The following is a 20,890-nucleotide window of genomic DNA, read 5'->3' as shown; positions in this document are numbered from 1 at the left end:
AAATGGTCTATATATGAAATGTAGATTTTGATGAGTGGAACAATATTGGTATTCATGACTTTTCCATTCGAGACCATGTAGGGTTCCGAAACCGCTGCGTGGCTATGAGTTCCATGAAAATTCAAAATTCAGTGGTTCAAACTTTTCCAAATGAAAAGTTGACCATTAGACAAAATGTAGAACTTGATGAGTGTAGCAAACTTTGTATTCATGACTTTTCCATTTGGGACAATCTAGGGTTCGGTCAAAGGGTGTGTTCATCAAGATATATATTTTTATATGATTTTTTATTTGATGAAAATTATACCCAAGTAGCATTCCTAGTAATAAATAACAAAAATAAAAAGTTTTACGTCAATATGATGTGAAAATAAATTTCCAGTTCATTGGATATAGTTTTTGTAAATTTATTGGAATAATATATTTTTGCATTAACAAAATACTAAACATTTCTTACAAAATCATTGTAAATTATAAAAATACAATAAGATATTTAAGTTTAAAATTTTTCATGTGTACATTAAAACAAATTACAATATATGTCACTATTTAAAAAACATTATGCAAAATATTTAATTTACTATACAATTTATAATATAAACTGTATATATAAAACAATTGAAAAACCCTAAACTAAAAAAATGGGCCTTTAGCACCGGCCCATAGTGGGAACCGGTGCTAAAGGGTCCTGAAAATTTCAGGACCCCGCCCGAGCCCGCCTAGGACCCTTTAGCACCGGTCCGTGGCTGGAACCGGTGCTAAAGGGTCCTTTAGCACCGGCTGTTAACACGAGCCGGTGCTAAAGGGTGACCCTTTAACACCGGCGCGTAACACCAGCCGGTGTTAAAGGCCCTTTAGCACCGGTTCCAGCCACGGACCGGTGCTAAAGGGTCCGCCTCTATTTAAGTCATGGGCGTCCTGGATCTGAGCAGTTCGTCTTCGTCTTCGTCGAGTTCATCGTATCCAGCACCGCCGCCCGTTCATCTGCCCGCGCGCGACCTCGCCGATCTCCAGCGCCGCCGTCTCCAGCGCCGCCGCGGTCAGCTCCGGCCACCAGCGCCGCCGCCGCGACCACCATCTCCACCAGCGCCGCCATCTACGTCTCGATCTCCACGCCCGGCCCCGCGCGCGTCCACTGCAATGTATAATCCAAAACCATATATATATATATATATATATATATATATATATATATATATATATATATATATATATATATACTCCACTGCAGTTTATATATATAAAATAAATAAATGTTATGAATTATATGTCAATCACTTTGCAATTTTAGTGATTTCTATATATTTGTACACAAAATTAATAATTAATGAATGCTAGCTAGTATATATATTAAGTATATATATATATACACACTAAAAAATAATGCATGATGTTAGTATTTTATTCTAGTAATAGTTTTTAGTACATTAGTATAAGTGTAGTGTTGACCTGTTATAAATTATATTATGCTAGTATATATTTGTAATATATTAATATTATTCTTGTATTATTTTGTAGTATTATTTTTTTAGTATATTATTTGTAGTATTATTTTTTTAGTATATTATTTGAAGTATATTATTCTTGTATTATTCTTGTATCATATTTTATTTCTAGTGTGTTGTATATATTATTGTTTGTACTATTATTCTTGTATTATTCTTGTATTATATTTTATTTTGTAGTGTTTTGTATATATTATTGTTTGTACTATTATTCTAGTATTATTCTTTTAGTATATTATTCTAGTGTATTAGGCTTAAGATTCTAGTATTATTTTTTAGAGCACTCCAACACTTTCATTATTTTTGTAGTATTCTTGTAATATATATTCTTGTAGTATTTTTAGTATATAGTATGTATGTATGTTCTATTTTTTTATATATGTATTATTTTTTGTATGTATGTATATTATTTTTTGTACATATACACACACACATATATATGTAATATTTTTTGTATGTATGTATTATTCTAGTATTGTTTTTTATTCTAATGTATTACTTGGCTTAAAAGATCCTAATATTATTTTTAGAGCACTCCAACACTTTCATTTGTAGTAGTATTAGTGTATTTCTTATCTTATATAGAATATATATATGTATGGTTGCAGACATAGAAATGGCTGACCGTCCTCATGATGATCCTGATTATATGGAAGCTGCCATTCAAAATATAATCGACGACGGTAGTCAGTACTTCGTTGATTACCACGACATCATGCAAGGCAATCCTACTGAGCAACAAGAGGGCAATGCCCCTGAGCAACAAGAGGGCAATGCCCCTGAGCAACAACTTGTCGTGCAACAAGAAGAAAATACTGGCGAGGTATGTAAATGTAAACATATATAAATAATGCATCTCTTACATTAGGGTTTAGACTTATTACTTGGTTATTAATTTAGTATTTTTGTTTCTATATGTACGTGTAGCCTTCTGGATCGACCTCTACGGGGAGAAGCGTACCTCCACGAGGGCCAAAGAAGCCGTTGGAGGGCCGCTATGTAATCTCTGAGTTTGAGATAGCTACAGGCAGACCACTTGGTGAGCATGCAAATAAATATGTTAATCACTGTGGATATCTTGTGAGAGATCAAATACCGATCAGTTGTCGTGAATGGAGAGAGAAGCGAGGTGCTCCTGAGATCAGTTTTGTCTCTGATCGTGACAAGGAGTTAGTTTGGAAAGCCGTCACAGACGTTTTCACCTTCGACACCAACGATGAAGAGTTGAAGGTGCGAATTTATGACTGGACTATGAAGAAGATGGCAGTACTCTTCCAGAATTGGAAGAAGTCTTTGTACAATAAATATGTCAAGAAAAACGAGACTCCAGATTTCAACCTCAAGCAATATGTAAAGCTGAGGGCCTTCTGGGATGACTTTGTGCAGTACAAAACATCAGAAGAGGGCGAGGAACGAGCCAATAGAAACAAAGAGAATGCCAGTAAAAAGGCATACCACCATCATATGGGATCAGGTGGTTATAAGAGTGCTGCTCCCAAGTGGGACCGAATGGAACAGGAGATGCTTGCTAGGGGGGTCACACCCGAGACAATAACAAAGAATTGGAGCGAGCGCTCCAAGCATTGGTTCTACGGTCATGGGGGAAGCGTGGACCCAGACACCGGGGCGCTAGTTTGGGGCCAAGAAATCTCTAGAGCAGCAGAGAGACTAGTCCGTGCACGAGAGGCGGTTCAGTCTGGTGAGTTCAGGCCTAACAGGGAGAAGGATGAACTCACCTATGCGCTTGAAAATCCTGAGCACGGTGGGCGTACGAGAGGCTATGGGGCAGTTCCGTGGCTGCAATCATTCCAAGCCGATCAAGATACCTACAGAAGCCGCCAGAGAAAGAAGGATGAGGAGGCAGAGCGGATCCGCCGCCTGGAAGCTTTTGTTCTGCAGTCACAAGAGCGCGAGAAAGCTCGTGAAGAATGGATGCAGGCAGAGATTCAAAGGCAAGTGCAAGCAGCACTTAGTCAAATGACGAAAGGGCAAGGTACATCACAGCCTGAGGTCAATGTTAGCCCCCCAGGCCAGTTGAAAAGCAGCAGCGCATCCACGGAAGTACCAACCATTCAGGATGACACGAAGCTACACTTCCCCGTGGATGATGTCACAGAGGCTTTTACTACCTGTGAGCTGCATGTACCAGATGGGAATGCCACCAAAAAGGTGGCTATCGCTGTTGTCGACCCTATCGACCGAACGGGCACTCCAAGAATCCATAATCGACCAGTACCTGGTGGATATGCTAGCGTCTCGGTTGATAGGGTTGAGAAAGGTTGTGGCAATGTGCCACTAGACATAGAAGGGGGAGACGGAGAGAAGACCTTAGGTGAAGCTGAGAAGACATTTATTTGTTGGCGCAAGCGCTTCATAATTATTCCTCAGCATAGGTTTGTGTGTGATTTTACTTCTTATATTATTTATTATGTATTGAAATTTAAAAAAAGTTTACTCACAAAACTTGTAATTGTTTTCTTTGCAGGGACTCCTCCAACCTAAGTCCAGTTCTCTCCCCAGCGCATCATAGTGCTGCGGGCGGTGACAATGCTGGATCTCCTCCAACACCTGCGGCGGCCACACCGACCCCGCCACCGCCTCCACCACGGTCTCCACCTCCTCCACCGAGGTCTCCAACTCCTCCACCGCGTTCTCCAACTCCTCCACCGCGTTCTCCAACGCCAAAAAGATCGGCCCCACCCCCTCCACCGCCTGCACCGCCCTCTCCAAAGAGTGCACGGTCGGTCCCCTCGCCTCCAAAGCGAGGTAGTAAGAAGCGGTCCGTCCAAGAAGGACCGAAGTCATCGGTCCCACCTCCAAAGAAGGCTGCCTCAGCAAAGAGAGCTAAGACGCCAGAAAAATTACCTTACGAAAAGAGTGAAGAGGAGGTAATTGCTACATCTAAAGCTGAGGTCCAACAATTTTTTGATAAAATAAAGGAGGAAAGGAAAAAACGGCTTAACCCAGAAAAGCCGTACTTTTATGTGAAGCCATCGGAACTGAGGCAGAAGGTGGCGGACCATCAAAAGAAGCAACGCGAAGCTCAGAAAAAGCCAGCACTTTCGGACTATGAGCGGTCTCTGGTCAAGTCTTCACAGCCTACTAAGAAGAGAGTAGGAAAGGGGGTCCCACAGCTCGGAGAAGTATCAAAACCGGTGCCCCCTTTGATTGTGCCAAATCAATACGGCTCAAATGAAGACTTGATGCCAAAGAAATCCTTAGCGTTGTCTGAGCTAGACTCGCTTGAGAGTTACTTTGGACAGAGCGGTTTAAATATAGAAGAAATTACCGCCATTCTTGGATGTCATACATTTGAAAAAGCCGAGGTAGTTGATCAATGGAGGGCAAGATATGAACCGGGCAGGAGTCTATTCGACCCTAAGCGTTTACACGAGCTCGGCACACAAATGTTTGCAATAAACAAATGGTGCATTGAGGCGTCTAAAAGGGGAGAGAATTGGATTTCTGTTCGTATTAGACAACATCACTACTTCCGTGGAGATGACCTCATATACGTGCAGTTCGAAGAATTGCACCAATTATGCCACCTCGACGCTCTTGACAAATCTCGTGTCAGCTGCTTTTGTTTGTAAGTATTTTTCCTTTTTATTATACTTCTAACTTCTTTAATTACATGTATATAATCCTTACACACTTAGGATTTGTATGTATATATGCAGGCACCAAATGAGAGAGCTCAGAATGAGAAATGACAATAGTATTGGGTTCGTTGACCCTTATATTGTTTTCAAGGCTCCGCAGGCAGTGTGGACAGCAGATTATGAGACAGAAATCTGCACCAATCTTATGAGGTTCTTTGTAAACCAAAAAGAAAAACAAAAAATACTCTTCCCCTTCAACTTCGAGTGAGTTATATAGTTATTAAGTGCATGCATATTTTATTTTACATTATAGGACTGACCCTATATATGTGTGTGTAAACAGCTTTCACTGGATACTCATGGTCATTGAAATTCCCAAGAACCGATTGATAATCTTTGACTCAATGAGAAAACCACAAGAAAATTATCAACAAATGGTAAACATTATTCAAAGGTACGTAATGTCGATCTCAGCTACAAAAATATCATAATATGACTCTGTAATTATTAGTTCACGATCCACAATGGCTGTGTATAGGGTTTGGGAAAGATTCATTGACCGTGAACATCTCAGTGGATGTAAAGCGCCGCTTAACATAATACATCCACAAGTAAGTTCTACTAGCTAACAAACTTTCGCTAACTTTTAGCCTTCTTATTGTCGTGGTTATGAATATTTTTATATATATATACATCGTACAGTGGTGTTTAAGACAAGAAGGAGGGAACAATCTATGTGCATATTACGTGTGCAAATTCATGATGGCACAAGTCAATCAAACACCCACAGAGACGCTCAGAGTACGTTACATGTCTCTTTTCATTATCTCCTGAATTATATTGAATAATTTAGATAACTAATACCTTTTTTATTTATTTCAAATTAAAGACGGAATGGCTGAGGGAAAAGGTCCTACAACAAGACCGAATCAAAGCTATCCAAGAGACGATAGCAGGATTTCTCCGCGACCAAGTGATCAATCCAAACGGTGAGTTTCACTTCAACGGCAACGAAACTCTTATACCAAACAACGATGATCATTTGTATCGTTTGTAGACATTGGGAGAACAAACTCTATGTATATATGTGTTACGAATTTTGTACATATAAAACTATATATATATAAAGCTTTTTACATATCTATTTAATTTTTGATGTGGTCTATTCATTTTATTATAGGCAAAGCTTAACTATTAAGCTTAGCCTATAATTTTCATTTATATATGCTTAATATGCGTGTAATATAAATATATTATTGTATCAGCAAAACATGTATTGAAAAACCTATTATTATATATTATATATAAACAATAAACAGAACCGAAGAAGTGAACTAAAAAAAAGAAAAAGAAACCCTTTAACACCGGTTGGTAACACCAACCGGTGTTAAAGGGTCCTGCAACGTGGCAGCCCTGGCAGGACCCTTTAACACCGGTTGGTGTTACCAACCGGTGTTAAAGGGGGGGCCTTTAGTCCCGGAAGGGCAGCACCGGCTCGGGAACCGGGGCAACAGGCCCTTCCCGACCGGTGCTAATGCCCGATCATGCAGCAGTGGGCGGACGTATTAAGAAGCCCGCTGCGATAAATCGATTTACCGCATCGGGCAAAAGTGTCTGTCGCGGTTAATTAAAAGTGCCCGCTGCGGTAAATCACACGATTTACCGCAACGGGCAAAAAAAAACGCCCGCTACGGAGTGAACAGTAGCAACGTCACGGAAATTAGAGAGTGTTTGGTACCAACAAGCACCCACACCCCCACTATTACGGATCTAATTAAATTTGCAAATTAATAGTTTGGGGATATAAGTGACACGTACGCAGAATGACTTGTAAAACCTAACGTGCTTGGGGATCTAAAATTCCCAGGATACGACGAAGCTCATTGTTTGGTTGCACACTTCTAGACTACATGAACAAACACGAGCAGACACGCCATGAACCCTGCCAAGATCGGAACTGTGTTGCCGATGCATGCACTAACTGATGTGGTGGATGGAGAAATAACATTGCTGCAAATATATAACAAAGAAAACATATATATAGATGTTGCAAAGCAACCGACGATACAGTGATATATGCTTCTTTTTTGCAGGAGAAATTGAGTTCCTCTTTATTGCACATTTATAAACAACTATGAATTGAAGTTGACAGCAATACGAAATGAGGTGCTGATCGATGTGCATCATATATAGAGTCCATATATATCATCAGTACTCTTGCTGATGTGATCGATTCACCCATCATTTCCAGCTATCGTCGTGTTAATTAATATTAATTAGCCACTCGGCAGTTGCAGCGGACTTCTCCCTTGGAGGGGTCCGTGAGTGGCTGAATGTTGCCCATGTTGATCATGGACTGCGCGAAGTTGTCGAAGAAGGCGTCCTGGCTGCTGGCGAACTGGTCGACGATGGGCGCCGTGACGCCCTGCGCCGGCGGCGAGGACTTGAGCTCCTGATCGGAGTTGAGGAAGCCTCGGTTCACCTCGAGGTTGGTGTAGTAGTGGTTGTCGAAGAGGTTGGGCGTCGTGGGATCCAAGTCGTTCAGGGCTGACCCGTTGCCGTTCAGAGGGCACCTCTGGGTCAGGAACGCCCGGTAGCCGCCGTTGAGCGTAGGGTCCGGCCGGCCGGTGCCGCTGAAGTTGTACAGCCGGCTCGTCACGAACTGGCACTGCACCCGGCCAAATGTGTGAGCCCCTGCATGCATTTGTTGTTGTGTTGTGCAGGCATTGCAGACAGCAGAGTTAAGTTTGATGGCTGGTGAATCGGTCGATCGACAGCATGCAGTGAATGATCGATGTGAGATTGATGGGCACCATATATACCTGAGAGGGCGACGAGGTCGACGGTGTGAAGGCCGACGGCGGTGAACTTTTGCTGCAGCACGGTGAGGTTGTCGAAGGGCGACGGCAGGTTCTCTGCGCTTTTGAAGTTGGCCGTCTTGCTGTCTAGCCTCCCAAGAAGCACGCTCCACTTTGGGCCTCCGGACTGTAAGTACATATTGAAACGAGATCAATTAGTTACAGGTGTCTAGCCAGAGCATGGGCACTGATCAGTAGTATGTTGTCGTATTAGATCAATAATGGATCCCGGCATGCATTGCATGTTCAAGAAAGTAGGCGCATATGGGGCCTGTGTTTGCAGCACGACAAACCCTTTTGTTTGGCATCTGTGTCGGCATGATATGCGTGTTCCTACTGTGTAGAAGCTTATTGTAAAACCATAGGGTCCTCCTAGTAGGGCACCCGTACGTGTCATGGCATGTCGTTGTAAAAACTTTCTTTCTCAACCTTAATACAATGGTGCACAAACCTTTTTGCGTATTGAAAAAAATTCAAATACTCATTACCGAACTAGCTAGTAGTAGTAATTAACTGATGAAGTCCAAGATCCAATTAGTAGAACTGAAGTATCCTGATAGATATTAGGTGCTAACAACACGGAGTTAATTATGAGCTAGCATACTTTATTTTCAAACCTTAAACCGGCATGCATGTGCATGTGCCCGTTGCCCGTTGAAAACTACGGATAACCTACCAGTTCTACGCACATCACTGCTATGCATCCATCCATCTTCATGAATAGTTTAGTAAGACTACCGACACCTATTACGTACGTACCAGCTCGACGGAGATCTCTGCGGCGAGGGCGAGGATGTCGGCGCAGGAGACGACGCCGGGGCAGGCGTTCTCCAGCGCCGCCTTCACTTTGTCCACCACCGGGAACCCCCGCGCCGAGTTGTTGTTCGCCGGCGCCAATTTCTCCGTAGAGTTGGCCACCCCCGGCAAGGCGTCCAACAGCACCGAGCCGTCGCAGCCCTAAAGATGACAAACAGATACGGCAAAAAGTTAGCCTGTTCGCTTGAATTTATTAGCTGTGTTTTTTTCTTATAACAAATTAGCCAACAATATTTCCTGCCATGATTTATCAGCCGAACGAACATTGCAAGCATGATGGCGGCTATCGTTTGTTGATGGTAGTTACCTGGACGAAGCAGTCGTGGAAATGGAGGCGGGTGAGGCTGGCGTAGATGCGCACGTCCGACTTGTGCGCCTCGATGAGCACATTCTTCACGATGTTGTAGGCGTCAGGGCATGTGCAGTCGTAGTAGTCCGCGGTCAGCTGCGCCATGGCGCCGCGGGAGCACAGGGCGGCCGCCACCACCAGCAGCACGCCGGCGACGACGGCTGCACGATGATGAGGGCTAGAGGAAGCCATTATCTGTATGTGTATGTTTATACTTTATATATATGCCCCGGCCCGTCGTGGAAAAATATCAAGTGATCGACGAGCTCGGTGAGGCAGCAAGTGCACGCTCCTGTAATTTATAGGCGTAGTATAGCTAGCGAAAGGAGCGAGCGAGCATACTGCTGGGATTGTCGGTTGATCTTTATGAAGTTTCCTGCTGCTGCTTTGCTTACTGCTGGGATGGATGGATGAGGATTGAGGATAGACAGCTAGCTAGATATTGATGTAGATAGAAACGGGTCAATGTCCATAATGCTTGACCAATCATTGACGCGATGCTTTGTCAAGACTTGTCAAACTTGGCTACTAGCTCCATGTAGCTCCTGTTAGAAAATAGAGGTTTAGAGTTGTTAGTCTTGGTCATACATCCTAGAAACCTGTATGTCCATAGAATGTACTTAGTCCTATCAAGATCCACCAAGAGTGGCACCTTGTATTGTAAACCATAGGATGTAATTGCCATGCATGGAGGCTTGCTTTCCTGCCCTATAACACGCAACCAAGAGTCCCACGACGGGGTACTCTTGTTCCTCCAATTGTTTTCATGGTACCAGAGCCGTAACATATCCTCACGGATTTTTTTTTTCGATCCTCCTCCCATGGCCACCTCCTCCGATGCCGCCACCATGCTCCCGCTAAGTCTTCTTCCTCCTGTTACCGAGAAGCTCACAAGAGGCAACTACAGCATGTGGCTTGCCCAGGTTTCAGCAAATCTCCAGGGCGCCCAACTCTGGGACTTCACCAAACCCACCTCCACACCACCGCCAGAATTATTGCCGGCGACTACCACTACCGACGGCAAGAAATCTGAGCCTACCGCCAACCCTGAGTACACGCGCTGGCTTGCCAGGGACAGCCAAGTTCGTGGTTACCTCTTCTCGTCGCTCTCCAAGGACATCTTCTCCCAAGTTGCGACGTCCACCATGGCGGCCGAAGTGTGGGCTGCCATTCAGACGCTCCAGGCGTCCCAATCCCGGGCCTGGATCATGGCCACCCGCATGGCCCTCGCCACGACGACCAAGGGATCATCCACCACAGCCGAGTTCTTCACCAAGATGAAGGGCCTGGCCGACGACATGGCGTCGGCCGGCAAGAAGATCGAGGACGACGAGTTGATCTCCTACATCCTCATGGGTGTGGGGGAAGAGTATGAACCAGTTACGACTTCAGTTGCAAATCGCACTGATCCGATCTCTCTTGCAGAACTACAGGCGCAGATCGTGAGTTTTGAACAGCGCCGCGATATTCGTGGCGGTTCCGGCGGGTCGCACTCGTCGGCCATGATGTCTCGCCGTGGCGGCGGGCAACACAACCCCAACAACAACCGCGGTCGTGGCAACCGCGGTGGCTACGGGCGTGGCCATCCACGCGGTGGTCAAGGCGGCGGTGGTCGCGCAGGTGGTGGACGTGGGCGCTTCGCCGGCGTCCAGTGTCAGGTGTGTGGCCTCATTGGTCACGCCGCGGCACGATGCTACAATCGGTACGACTCCAACTACGACGGAACTGCACCACCAAAATCTGCATCGGCTGCCACTACTACCTCCTACGGAATCGACACAAACTGGTATGTGGATTCCGGCGCTACAGATCACATCACTGGCGATCTTGAGAAACTCACCGTCCGGGACAAATACCAAGGAGGCGATCAGGTTCATGCCGCAAATGGGTCAGGTATGGCTATTGATCACGTTGGTCATAGTGTATTGCATTCCCAAAATCGTTCTATTCATCTAAATAATATTCTTCATGTTCCAAATGCCCACAAAAACCTCCTATCTGTTAACAAACTTGCACGAGATAATCATGTTTTTCTAGAATTTCACCCAAGTCATTTTTCAATTAAGGATCAGGCAACGGCGAAAACAATCTTCCAGGGTCCATGTGAGAAAGGACTCTACCCCTTGAAGCATTACCTGCATAAAGAAGCCCTTGGCACTTTTAGACCTACTAAGACCATTTGGCATCACAGGCTTGGCCACGCATCCTCCAAAGTCGTCGACCAGATTCTCCACCAACATAAACTTTCTTTTGTCAAAGAGTCCAATAATAATAATAACATTTGTGATGCATGTCAAAAGGGCAAGAGTCATCAGCTACCCTACCCTACTTCTACTAGTATATCTTCTCGTCCTTTCGAACTTGTTTTTTTTGATGTATGGGGACCGGCTCCTACTTCTGTCGGTCGACATGATTACTATGTTAGTTTTATTGATGATTATAGCAAATTTTCTTGGATCTATCTTTTGCGTCGCAAATCAGAAGTTTTCCAATGCTTTCATGATTTTCTTAACATGGTCGAACGACAATTCAATCATAAAATTCTTGCTGTTCAATCCGATTGGGGTGGGGAATATCAAACACTAAATACATTTTTTAAGCGCCTTGGTATTTCTCATCATGTGTCATGTCCTCATTCCCACCAACAAAATGGATCTGCTGAACGCAAGTATCGTCATATAGTAGAAGTAGGCCTATCGCTCCTTGCTCATGCCAGCATGCCCTTGAAATTTTGGGATGAAGCCTTCCTCTGTGCGGTATTTCTTATCAATCGCATTCTATCCAAAGTCCTCAATAATGCCAGCCCATATGAACGTCTTTACACTACACTACCAGACTATACCTACTTACGTTCTTTTGGCTGTGCTGTTTGGCCTAACCTACGCCCATATAATTCTAGAAAACTAGAATTTCGTTCCAAGCGTTGTGTGTTTCTTGGGTACAGTAATCTTCACAAAGGTTTCAAATGTCTAGATCCTACTGAAGGCCGTATATACATCTCTAGAGATGTTGTCTTTGATGAGCATGTTTTTCCCTTTACTTTTCTTCATCCAAATGCCGGTGCCCGTCTTAGAGCTGAAATTGATCTTCTTCCAGATATACTAAAAAATCCTTCCTCCACCTTCGGGAATGCACTTATACATGATCATACGATGATTAATACCACCTATCCTAATGTTGTGTCAAGCACTATGTTTTCTACAGATGAAACAGGCTCAGACTCGTCAAAACGGCGATACAACATCGCCCTACATCGTATGTGGACGTGCTCCTACCACTGGCGCGACGATCGAGGGTGATCTTCCGACCGATCCTGACGGCGGACCCAGTGTGGCAGGGGAATCAGCCTCGGGATCGCAGGCGCCGCCGATCCCAGAACCGCTGCCGAGTGATCTGACACTGTCGGGTGGCTCTCCTGGATCTTCTGCGGCGGCCAATCGCACCACGGCGCCATCATCAAACACAGCCCCTGCGCAAACTGATCCGGGGGCAGCATCAGACTCGCACGATCAGGCTGCCGGGGGGACAACTCTGTCACCGCCGGTGGGATCACCGCCAGTGGGGTCTTCTGCAGCACAGCCCGGATCGTCTACGTCAACTGAGATTGTGGACACTTCTACAGTTGAACTAGCTCCTACACAACGGGTAACACGTCTCCAGAGAGGTATAACCAAACCAAAACAGTATTTTGATGGCACTGTGAGATGGTGTATGCTTGGGACTATTGGTGCATAAGAACCTTCTACAGTTGAAGATGCTCTTGGTGATAACAAGTGGGTGCAAGCAATGGATCATGAACATACGGCATTGATCAACAACAGAACGTGGCATCTTGTTCCACCACCGAAAGGTAAAAATATAATTGGATGTAAATGGGTGTATAAAATCAAAAGGAAAGCAGATGGGTCAATAGATCGATACAAAGCACGACTTGTTGCAAAAGGATATAGACAACAGTATGGCATAGATTATGAGGATACTTTTTCTCCTGTGGTAAAAGCTGCTACTATTCGCCTTATATTATCTCTTGCAGTTGGTAAAGGTTGGACACTACGCCAACTAGATGTGCAAAATGCTTTCCTACATGGTTTACTGGAAGAAGAAGTATACATGGATCAGCCTCCAGGTTATAGGAGTGAAAAATATCCTAACTATGTGTGCAAGTTGGATAAGGCAATTTATGGGTTGAAACAGGCTCCAAGAGCTTGGTATGCTCGGCTGTGCAACAAGTTAATTCAGTTGGGTTTCACACCTTCCAAAGGCGACACCTCATTATTTCACTTCAGGAAAGGTACTCTCATCATGTTTATCCTTGTATATGTTGATGATATCATTGTAGCAAGTTCATCACAACAAGCAACAGACGCCCTTCTTAAAAGCCTTGAGCAGGAATTTGCCCTAAAAGACCTAGGGGACTTACACTACTTTCTTGGCATTGAAGTCAAGAAGATGGGTGATAGTCTATTTCTGTCACAAAGTAGATATGCTACTGATATTATCAAACGTGCAGGTATGGACAAGAGTAAACCAGTTGACACTCCTCTGTCCATCACAGAAAAACTTAGTATAACAGAAGGGGAAGCATTAGGAGTTGAGGACTCCACTAGATACAGAAGCTTGGTTGGAGCCTTACAATATCTTACACTCACCAGACCAGACATCTCTTTTGCAGTGAATAAGGTGTGCCAGTTTCTACATGCTCCAACCTCAACACACTGGAGTGCAGTGAAAAGGATCTTGCGGTATGTGAAAGGATCACTGAGCATGGGATTAAAAATCAGAAAATCAAATTCTATGTTGATCAGTGCATTCTCTGATGCTGATTGGGCTGGGTGTGTTGATGATAGAAGATCAACTGGTGGATTTGCAGTTTTCTTAGGACCAAATCTAATTTCTTGGAGTGCTAGAAAACAGCCTACCGTATCACGCTCAAGCACAGAAGCAGAGTATAAATCATTAGCAAATGCTACTGCAGAATTGATATGGATTCAGAAATTACTTGATGAACTCAAGATCGATCATCCACCTGCGGCAAGGTTATGGTGTGACAATATTGGTGCACGGTATTTATCAGCAAATCCGGTTTTTCATGCTAGAACCAAACACATAGAGATTGATTTTCATTTTGTTAGAGAAAGGGTAGCCCAAAAATTATTAGATATACGCTATATACATACAAGAGATCAACTTGCAGATGGTTTTACTAAACCACTGGCCACGTCAAGAATGAAAGAGTTTAGGCACAATCTCAACCTTGTTAGTGGCTGAGATTGAGAGGGGATGTTAGAAAATAGAGGTTTAGAGTTGTTAGTCTTGGTCATACATCCTAGAAACCTGTATGTCCATAGAATGTACTTAGTCCTATCAAGATCCACCAAAAGTGGCACCTTGTATTGTAAACCATAGGATGTAATTGCCATGCATGGAGGCTTGCTTTCCTGCCCTATAACACGCAACCAAGAGTCCCACGACGGGGTACTCTTGTTCCTCCAATTGTTTTCAGCTCCGTCTTGTGCTGGCTGAGTCTACATGATGATCACATGTCTTGTATTCTACTGTTGAACTGCACATCCATGATGGATATATGCAAACAACAATGCAACCGATCCAAATGTTTATGTATACATATATACACGTTGAGTGGTACTACCGGCACAGTGTGTACTAATTGATATTATGGTTCCTTACATTGCCCTGTATATCAAAATTTGGTATTTATTAGGTAACCATGCATCAGAACCTGCCAACAGTTAATTTGGAATGTGGTAGCTCCCGTTTCCAATGACGGTAAAAAGGCTCTATTTAGTTCTTGTCCTGCTCTTCATGAAATGTACTAGTCATTATACCAAAACCACTTAGCGACTCGAGTCATTGTAGCAACTGATGATGATCTGTCGCAATAACGCTATACTGACTGATGCTAATAGTCACAGTAAGTGGCAACGGTATAAACCCATGATTAGTAAAATGCATGTCAGGCTTCATATATTTTCACTAGCAATTAGTAAAATTATTATATATTTATGTTTTTAATTTAAAATCATTGTATAATATATTTAAATTTCATGGAATTTTGTAGCATGACATCAATTTTGTGGCAATTGACAATATAATAAGTGAAACTGCTGGTGTCAAAATCTGTACTATGTTTGTCCCAGATAAATCAACTTCTACAGTTGTCTGATGTCCGAATGTTCTTAATATAAGTTTGACCAAACTATTAGAAAATAATACCAACATTAATTTATATAAAATAATAAAGATACACCATGATATATTTTTGTAGTATATACTTAATTTGTGTTACAAATTGTAAGTCCAACTATATATATATTAACTTTGACAAACTTTAATTTATGGGAAAGAGTACAACATATATGACATCAAATAAATATATTTGAAAAATAAATTTGATTATGTATCAATAGTGATGCTAATTTAGTGTAACAAATATTGGTGGTCTTTTCTATAAATTTGGTCAAAACTAAAATAGTTTGCAACTTTTTCTTCTTAGGTATGCAAATAAATATCTACGAAGCACAAACATTTCTTGGATTTATCTGTTGTCACTATCCCCACGTAAGCATAAACACACACGCATCATGCATGCATGCATGTGATCCTATCACTGTCCAGCTAGCTATTATAGTGATATGTGTACATATACTAAAGGTCAATGCAAATTCCAACTACATTATTATCGACAAACTAAAACACATGAAATTGAGTTTTGTTTCCTATAAACCTGTTGCAAGACCATCAAATAAAGCTCGCTGTCTATTTATACTGTATATGATCCTTGCCTTCGTCTGGTCATGTCGATGGGTCGTCACTTTCATCTCTCTATGCCTGGCGCACTACCGGTCGGTTAAGCCATGGCAGAAAGTACTGTTGGCTGATTTATTGTGAGAGAAAAACACTGTTGAATGGCTGGCAGATTCGGCTGATAAGCTCAAACGAACAAGGCGGCGTGTAATAACATGTGTGTTTGGTTCAAGAAACATGAGGGATGGGTCATTAGATCCAACCTAAATTTTAGGCTAATCCTCATGGAGAACCCATTAGATGTATGCAAGTTCATGAGGTGCTGGTTGGTGGTGACCTCATCATTGACAAAGTCACCAACAACAAGAAATCGCCATTGACCACCATCATAGACTGGCTAGGTTTGGTTGGTTCAAAAGAGTATTTGGCCATGTAAATGATATATGAATTTTAGATAATAGTATGACTGTTGCAGATCTCATAAAATATATAACTAAATGTTAAAAACCCCAAAAATGGCAAAACTAGTTCTGGTAGTCTTGTCTTGCTGAGATCTACATTATAAAAATAAGAAACTACAGAAACTCACATATGTACTCTCTGCAAAAATCAATGTTTAGTATAAGTTACTTTTACTTGTATATGCTTTGCTAAAAAGTTTCAGACTATTTATAGCTTTTATCATTATTAAGTAGACAATAAGTGTCTAAATGCTCCCATGATGAAATCCTTATTTTCCCTAAACTGTACTAGTTCAAGGTGGTCCATGAAAATTAAATATGAATAGTCCACTCACTATGGAATCCGTCACTTTGCCGAGAGTTATATGCTTTGCCAAGTGCTGAAAAGAAACACTCAGCAAAGAGGCTTCTTTGCCGAGTGTCAAAAAAAAACATTCGACAAAGAAGGTCTTTGCTGAGTGTTTTTTTACACTCGGCAAAGAAAATTTCAAATCAAAATTTAAAGCCCTAAAGAATTCAAATCAAAAAGTTTTTTAACTACGAAGTTGTATAACTTCTTAAGATCTACAACATTTATTTTGATCATTTCTTCATTTGACAAGCCAAAATAAATTTGTTTACAAATTTTACATATCTCTCTTATAGTTTATGAAACTACAAGAGAGATATATAAGATTTATGAAAAATATTAGAATCACCAGATGAACAAATAACAAAACAACCAAAATAAACTCTGAAGATCTTGAGAAGTTATGAATTTTTGTATTTGGCAACTTTTTCATTTGAGTTTATCTTGTCATGCAAAACTGCGTCTTTAATTGAAAGTTTTAAAATTTGAATTTTTTAAACAACCTCGTATAGAAAAACTCCCTAAATAAACATTGTAGATCTCAAAAAGTTATCAAACTTTGTAGTTGACAACTTTTTGTTTTGGAATCATCTTGTCATGCAAAAAATACGTTTGAATTTCTCAAATTTGAATTTAAATTTTATAAACGACCTCAAATGGAGAAACTCTCTAAATGAAAATTGTAGATCCCAAAAAGTTATGAAATTTTATAGTTGACAAGTTTTTGATTTGAAATTATTTAGAACCTCAAATAATCAATTTACATAAGATTTAGTATAATATATGAAGAACCGAAATGCAATATGGACACAAGTGCTAGTGTGGTGCAAAGGAGGGAGACACATGAGAGAGAGAGGTCATGGGTTTGAATCCCATCTGCCGCAAAGACGCAAAAAATTCCAAGATTTGGGCAACAGATAGAAGCTGGCAGGGCTGGCCTCCCGCGAAAAAATTCTCTTTTTTCAAATTTTCTTTGGATTTTATCGTTTTTATCTTTGCCGAGTGCTGACACTCGGCAAAGCCTTTGCCAAGTGTCCGAAAAATAGCACTCGGCAAAGACCTGGCTAAAAAGTTGCCGTGTGGTCTTTGCCGAGTGTGGCACTCGGCAAAGGCTTTACAGAGTGTATTTGGGCCTTTATTGAGTGCCACAGACACTCAGGAAAGCATGAGTATCTTATAGTGACTGTTATATATAAATTAAACTTCCACTAAAATAAGTAAGTTGCCATATGTTGTATTATTAAATCAAATAAAGGGCTTTTAAATGAGAAAACCCTAGATTAACATGCATGGAAAGTTGTGCTCCACCTAATCAATTGTTCAACATTAGAACATAACTAAATGTTTGCATATTCATTATGATCATTTGTCATCTCATCTCGTGTGACAACCGGGAATGTAGGTGTGCTCAGGAGGGTACATCCTTCCGATGAGGCCTATGTAGTGGAGAAGTGTCTACTTACCCAACTGTGCAGATCCCGATAAGCTTGAACAACAATAGCATCTAGGTAAGCACAGCTAGAACATCTATATCGTTTGTCCTTCATTGAACATATAGTTTACTCGCATTTTAGTTGTATCCTTTTGTTTTTGTTTAGGCTGTGTGTACGTGCTTTTTGAAGTAGTCGGGAGTGGGTTCAAATTTGTGTATCAACTCAATGTATTATTGACCGTGAATTAATCGGTTTCCATCATAAAAAAAGTTGTATTAGAATGGAGTAAACAGATTGGGTTTGTTTTTTAATCTCAGTATTAAATAGGTTGTATGTATTATGTTGTAAAGTGTTTTGACGACAATGACTCATAATACCATACCAGAACATTGAATGGGATGTTGAGCAATATTTGTTGTAATGCTGCCGTGAGATACAGACATACCATGCTTCTGCTCAGTTTCCTACTTTTCTCGATGTGTCCCGATATGATGATGGTAGAGTAGAGTGTGGTCCATCGGCCATGCTCAAATCTCATACAATAATTTTTGTATTGTATGTATACCTAACAAACAACCACTACAAACTCGTTCACATGCATAAATGATGATTGTCTTCGTAGCAACATTGGTAAATCAATACTCGTTGGAATCTAGTACTGCATATATACCATCCACTACAGTATATATTATATTTCATAAAAACTAACAAGAATTCTATCGCAGAGGAGGTAAATATATATATGACGAAATCTTATACAATTGGCGTTGTGCTGGATATAGGAACAGTCTATAGAAAAACACGTCAAGATGGGTGTGCGTACGTGGTTTGTTGGTTTTGCAGTCTCTTTCATGGGGCACCCTTCTGGCAAGTGTTCAATGGATGCATGTGCTTGGTGCACGGCACCACAAGTGATTTTATTCAGCATATCACTTTGAATAACATTTTTTTAAAACCCAGAAATTGACACGAGTGACAAAAAGTTGATTTAGACATGTATCCATGTTGTTTGAGGGCAACAAAGAAACAAGTCTTCAATTTGACATGTGTGTTCGTATTTTTTTATATTTATTCTAGGATTTAACGACGATTCTTTCCTGTCGGCAGCGAAACGCCTGTGGCAATTTCATCAATCTCGAGATTTGCTGATCTAACACGGTTCTTCGGAGGTGCTCGTAGAGAAAGGGTGCGCGTGTGTGCATTCACAGGGGTAAGTGTGCGCTCATGTTTGTGAGCGTCTGTGTTTGTAATTGAGTCTCGCAAAAAAACTTCTATACTTAGGTACTCTGTTCATGACAATTCCCTAGTTTCCCGAATGCGCACACACCAGGAGATTTACCTTGCACACCTCATTCTCACTGTTCCTCTTCTTTCCCCACTCCCAACTATTATTCTTCTTCTTCCCCGCCATCATCCCCGTCCCTCTCCCTCCACACCTCGACCATTGTCCAAGCCACCGGCGACCTCTCCACCCACCATCCATCCTTGTCGGATGAAATCACACTTTCCTATTCCCAATGGAGGAGCTCGTCGGCGACTCCTTACTCTGACCGTCGGCTCCGCCCAACCGGTTATCTCCCTCTGCCCGCTCGGTGGCGCAACCCCAGCCTTGCTCACCACCCCTCAACTCGCCACCGTCGTCGGGCCAATGACCGCCCCCAGGACCCTTCTTCTAAGGCCACTGGCCATAGATGGTCACAAATGTGAAACCCTAAACGCTGCCGCCTCGTCCACCTCCCTAGCCATGGTGACCTCGCCGCTAGCTGTTTCGCCCACCTCCCGCAGGCTGCCCCTACCCCCATCCCCCTTCATCCCCAGTATCAGCGACGTGTGCGCCACTAATCTTATCGGCGCACACGTGCTTGATAAGATTTGGGTCAGTTTCCTATCATGGTATTATATAGGTTCTTGTGTCACAAAAAAAAGAGTCCAGAGGGAACACAAACTCATGCACAAACAATATGAACACCTACTGAAACCAGACGGTTGGGACTAGTGATCAGTGATGTGACCAAATACCCTCATGCAATCAATCGATCACCAAATCGGCTACTGTTTGGATCTATTCATTGACTAGATGCGCAACGACATCACTATTATAGTCACATATATAGTTAAGGCCATTTGTTCTGATAGAAAACGTCACTGCAAATATTTCAGTGTTATTAAAGAGTGTATAAACAGAGTGTGCCCACAAAAAGAACTCGACAACTACACTGAGCGTAAAAAGAATACTCCTTACTTCCATCGCTGGTGTTGATGAGTGCACAAGGGCCCTACTCGCAGCTGATCCCCACTCGCATACGGTGAAAACAATCAATGGACCAGCCCCAAGGATAGTGATTCAACCGTATTGTTCCCCCATTGATATTGGACAAAGAAAGCGGAAGCAGCTTTCTGCGAGCGTTGCAGTAAATCTCACTGAATCCCTAGCTGCCGTAGCCTTAGCCTCCACCTGATGCTATAAATTGATCACCAACCAGTTAGTGTTTGGATTCTATTCGTTGAGTAGACGCACAACTAGATCACTGTTAATCGCATAGATAAGGCCATTTGTTCTGAAACTAAAGGTCACTGCAAATTTCAGTTTCCGTACTCTGTTCAACAAAACAGAGTACGCCGCACAACGACAAAGGGTACTCCTTAGAGCAACTCCAGCCCAGCATGCAAATTGGTCTCTATTTTATTTCATTTGCATGCTGGGCTGCATACAATAGGGGCTCAAAATTGAGTCCAACTCCAGCCCAACTAC

General features: G+C 42.3%; 2 protein-coding genes across 3 annotated transcripts; one reads left to right on the top strand and one right to left on the bottom strand.

Annotated features, from left to right (window-relative positions):
* LOC8083642 (peroxidase A2) lies at window positions 7,125–9,499 on the bottom strand. The gene is made up of 4 exons (XM_002464781.2): window positions 9,089–9,499; window positions 8,725–8,922; window positions 7,930–8,092; window positions 7,125–7,801 (listed from the first exon to the last, which is right to left on the bottom strand). The coding sequence occupies exons 1-4, from the start codon at window positions 9,320–9,322 to the stop codon at window positions 7,380–7,382; spliced, it is 1,017 nt and encodes a 338-aa protein (XP_002464826.1). The 5' UTR covers window positions 9,323–9,499; the 3' UTR covers window positions 7,125–7,379.
* On the top strand, window positions 9,604–11,591 carry LOC110434092. 2 transcript variants are annotated; one of them, XM_021457794.1, is made up of 2 exons: window positions 9,604–11,023; window positions 11,203–11,591. In XM_021457794.1, the coding sequence occupies exons 1-2, from the start codon at window positions 9,814–9,816 to the stop codon at window positions 11,235–11,237; spliced, it is 1,245 nt and encodes a 414-aa protein (XP_021313469.1). In that variant the 5' UTR covers window positions 9,604–9,813; the 3' UTR covers window positions 11,238–11,591. The 2 variants fall into 2 exon arrangements, with proteins under 2 accessions (XP_021313469.1, XP_021313466.1); XM_021457791.1 differs by having other exon boundaries at window positions 11,197–11,591.

This window comes from Sorghum bicolor, chromosome 1 (genome assembly GCF_000003195.3).
Source record: "Sorghum bicolor cultivar BTx623 chromosome 1, Sorghum_bicolor_NCBIv3, whole genome shotgun sequence".
In the NCBI taxonomy this organism is placed as follows: domain Eukaryota; kingdom Viridiplantae; phylum Streptophyta; class Magnoliopsida; order Poales; family Poaceae; genus Sorghum; species Sorghum bicolor.
This window is presented reverse-complemented; position numbering and strand designations above follow the sequence as displayed.

What these genes read in the sequence shown, in the direction of transcription:
- LOC8083642 (XM_002464781.2), bottom strand. Translation starts at nt 9,322, where the DNA reads ATGGCTTCCTCTAGCCCTCATCATCGTGCAGCCGTCGTCGCCGGCGTG. An exon ending in CAGAGATCTCCGTCGAGCTG is followed by an intron (nt 8,093 to 8,724) that starts GTACGTACGTAA and finishes ATGTACTTACAG; the next exon opens with TCCGGAGGCCCAAAGTGGAG. An exon ending in CGACCTCGTCGCCCTCTCAG is followed by an intron (nt 7,802 to 7,929) that starts GTATATATGGTG and finishes AAATGCATGCAG; the next exon opens with GGGCTCACACATTTGGCCGG.
- LOC110434092 (XM_021457791.1), top strand. Translation starts at nt 9,814, where the DNA reads ATGCATGGAGGCTTGCTTTCCTGCCCTATAACACGCAACCAAGAGTCC. An exon ending in TCATGCCGCAAATGGGTCAG is followed by an intron (nt 11,024 to 11,196) that starts GTATGGCTATTG and finishes TTTTCAATTAAG; the next exon opens with GATCAGGCAACGGCGAAAAC.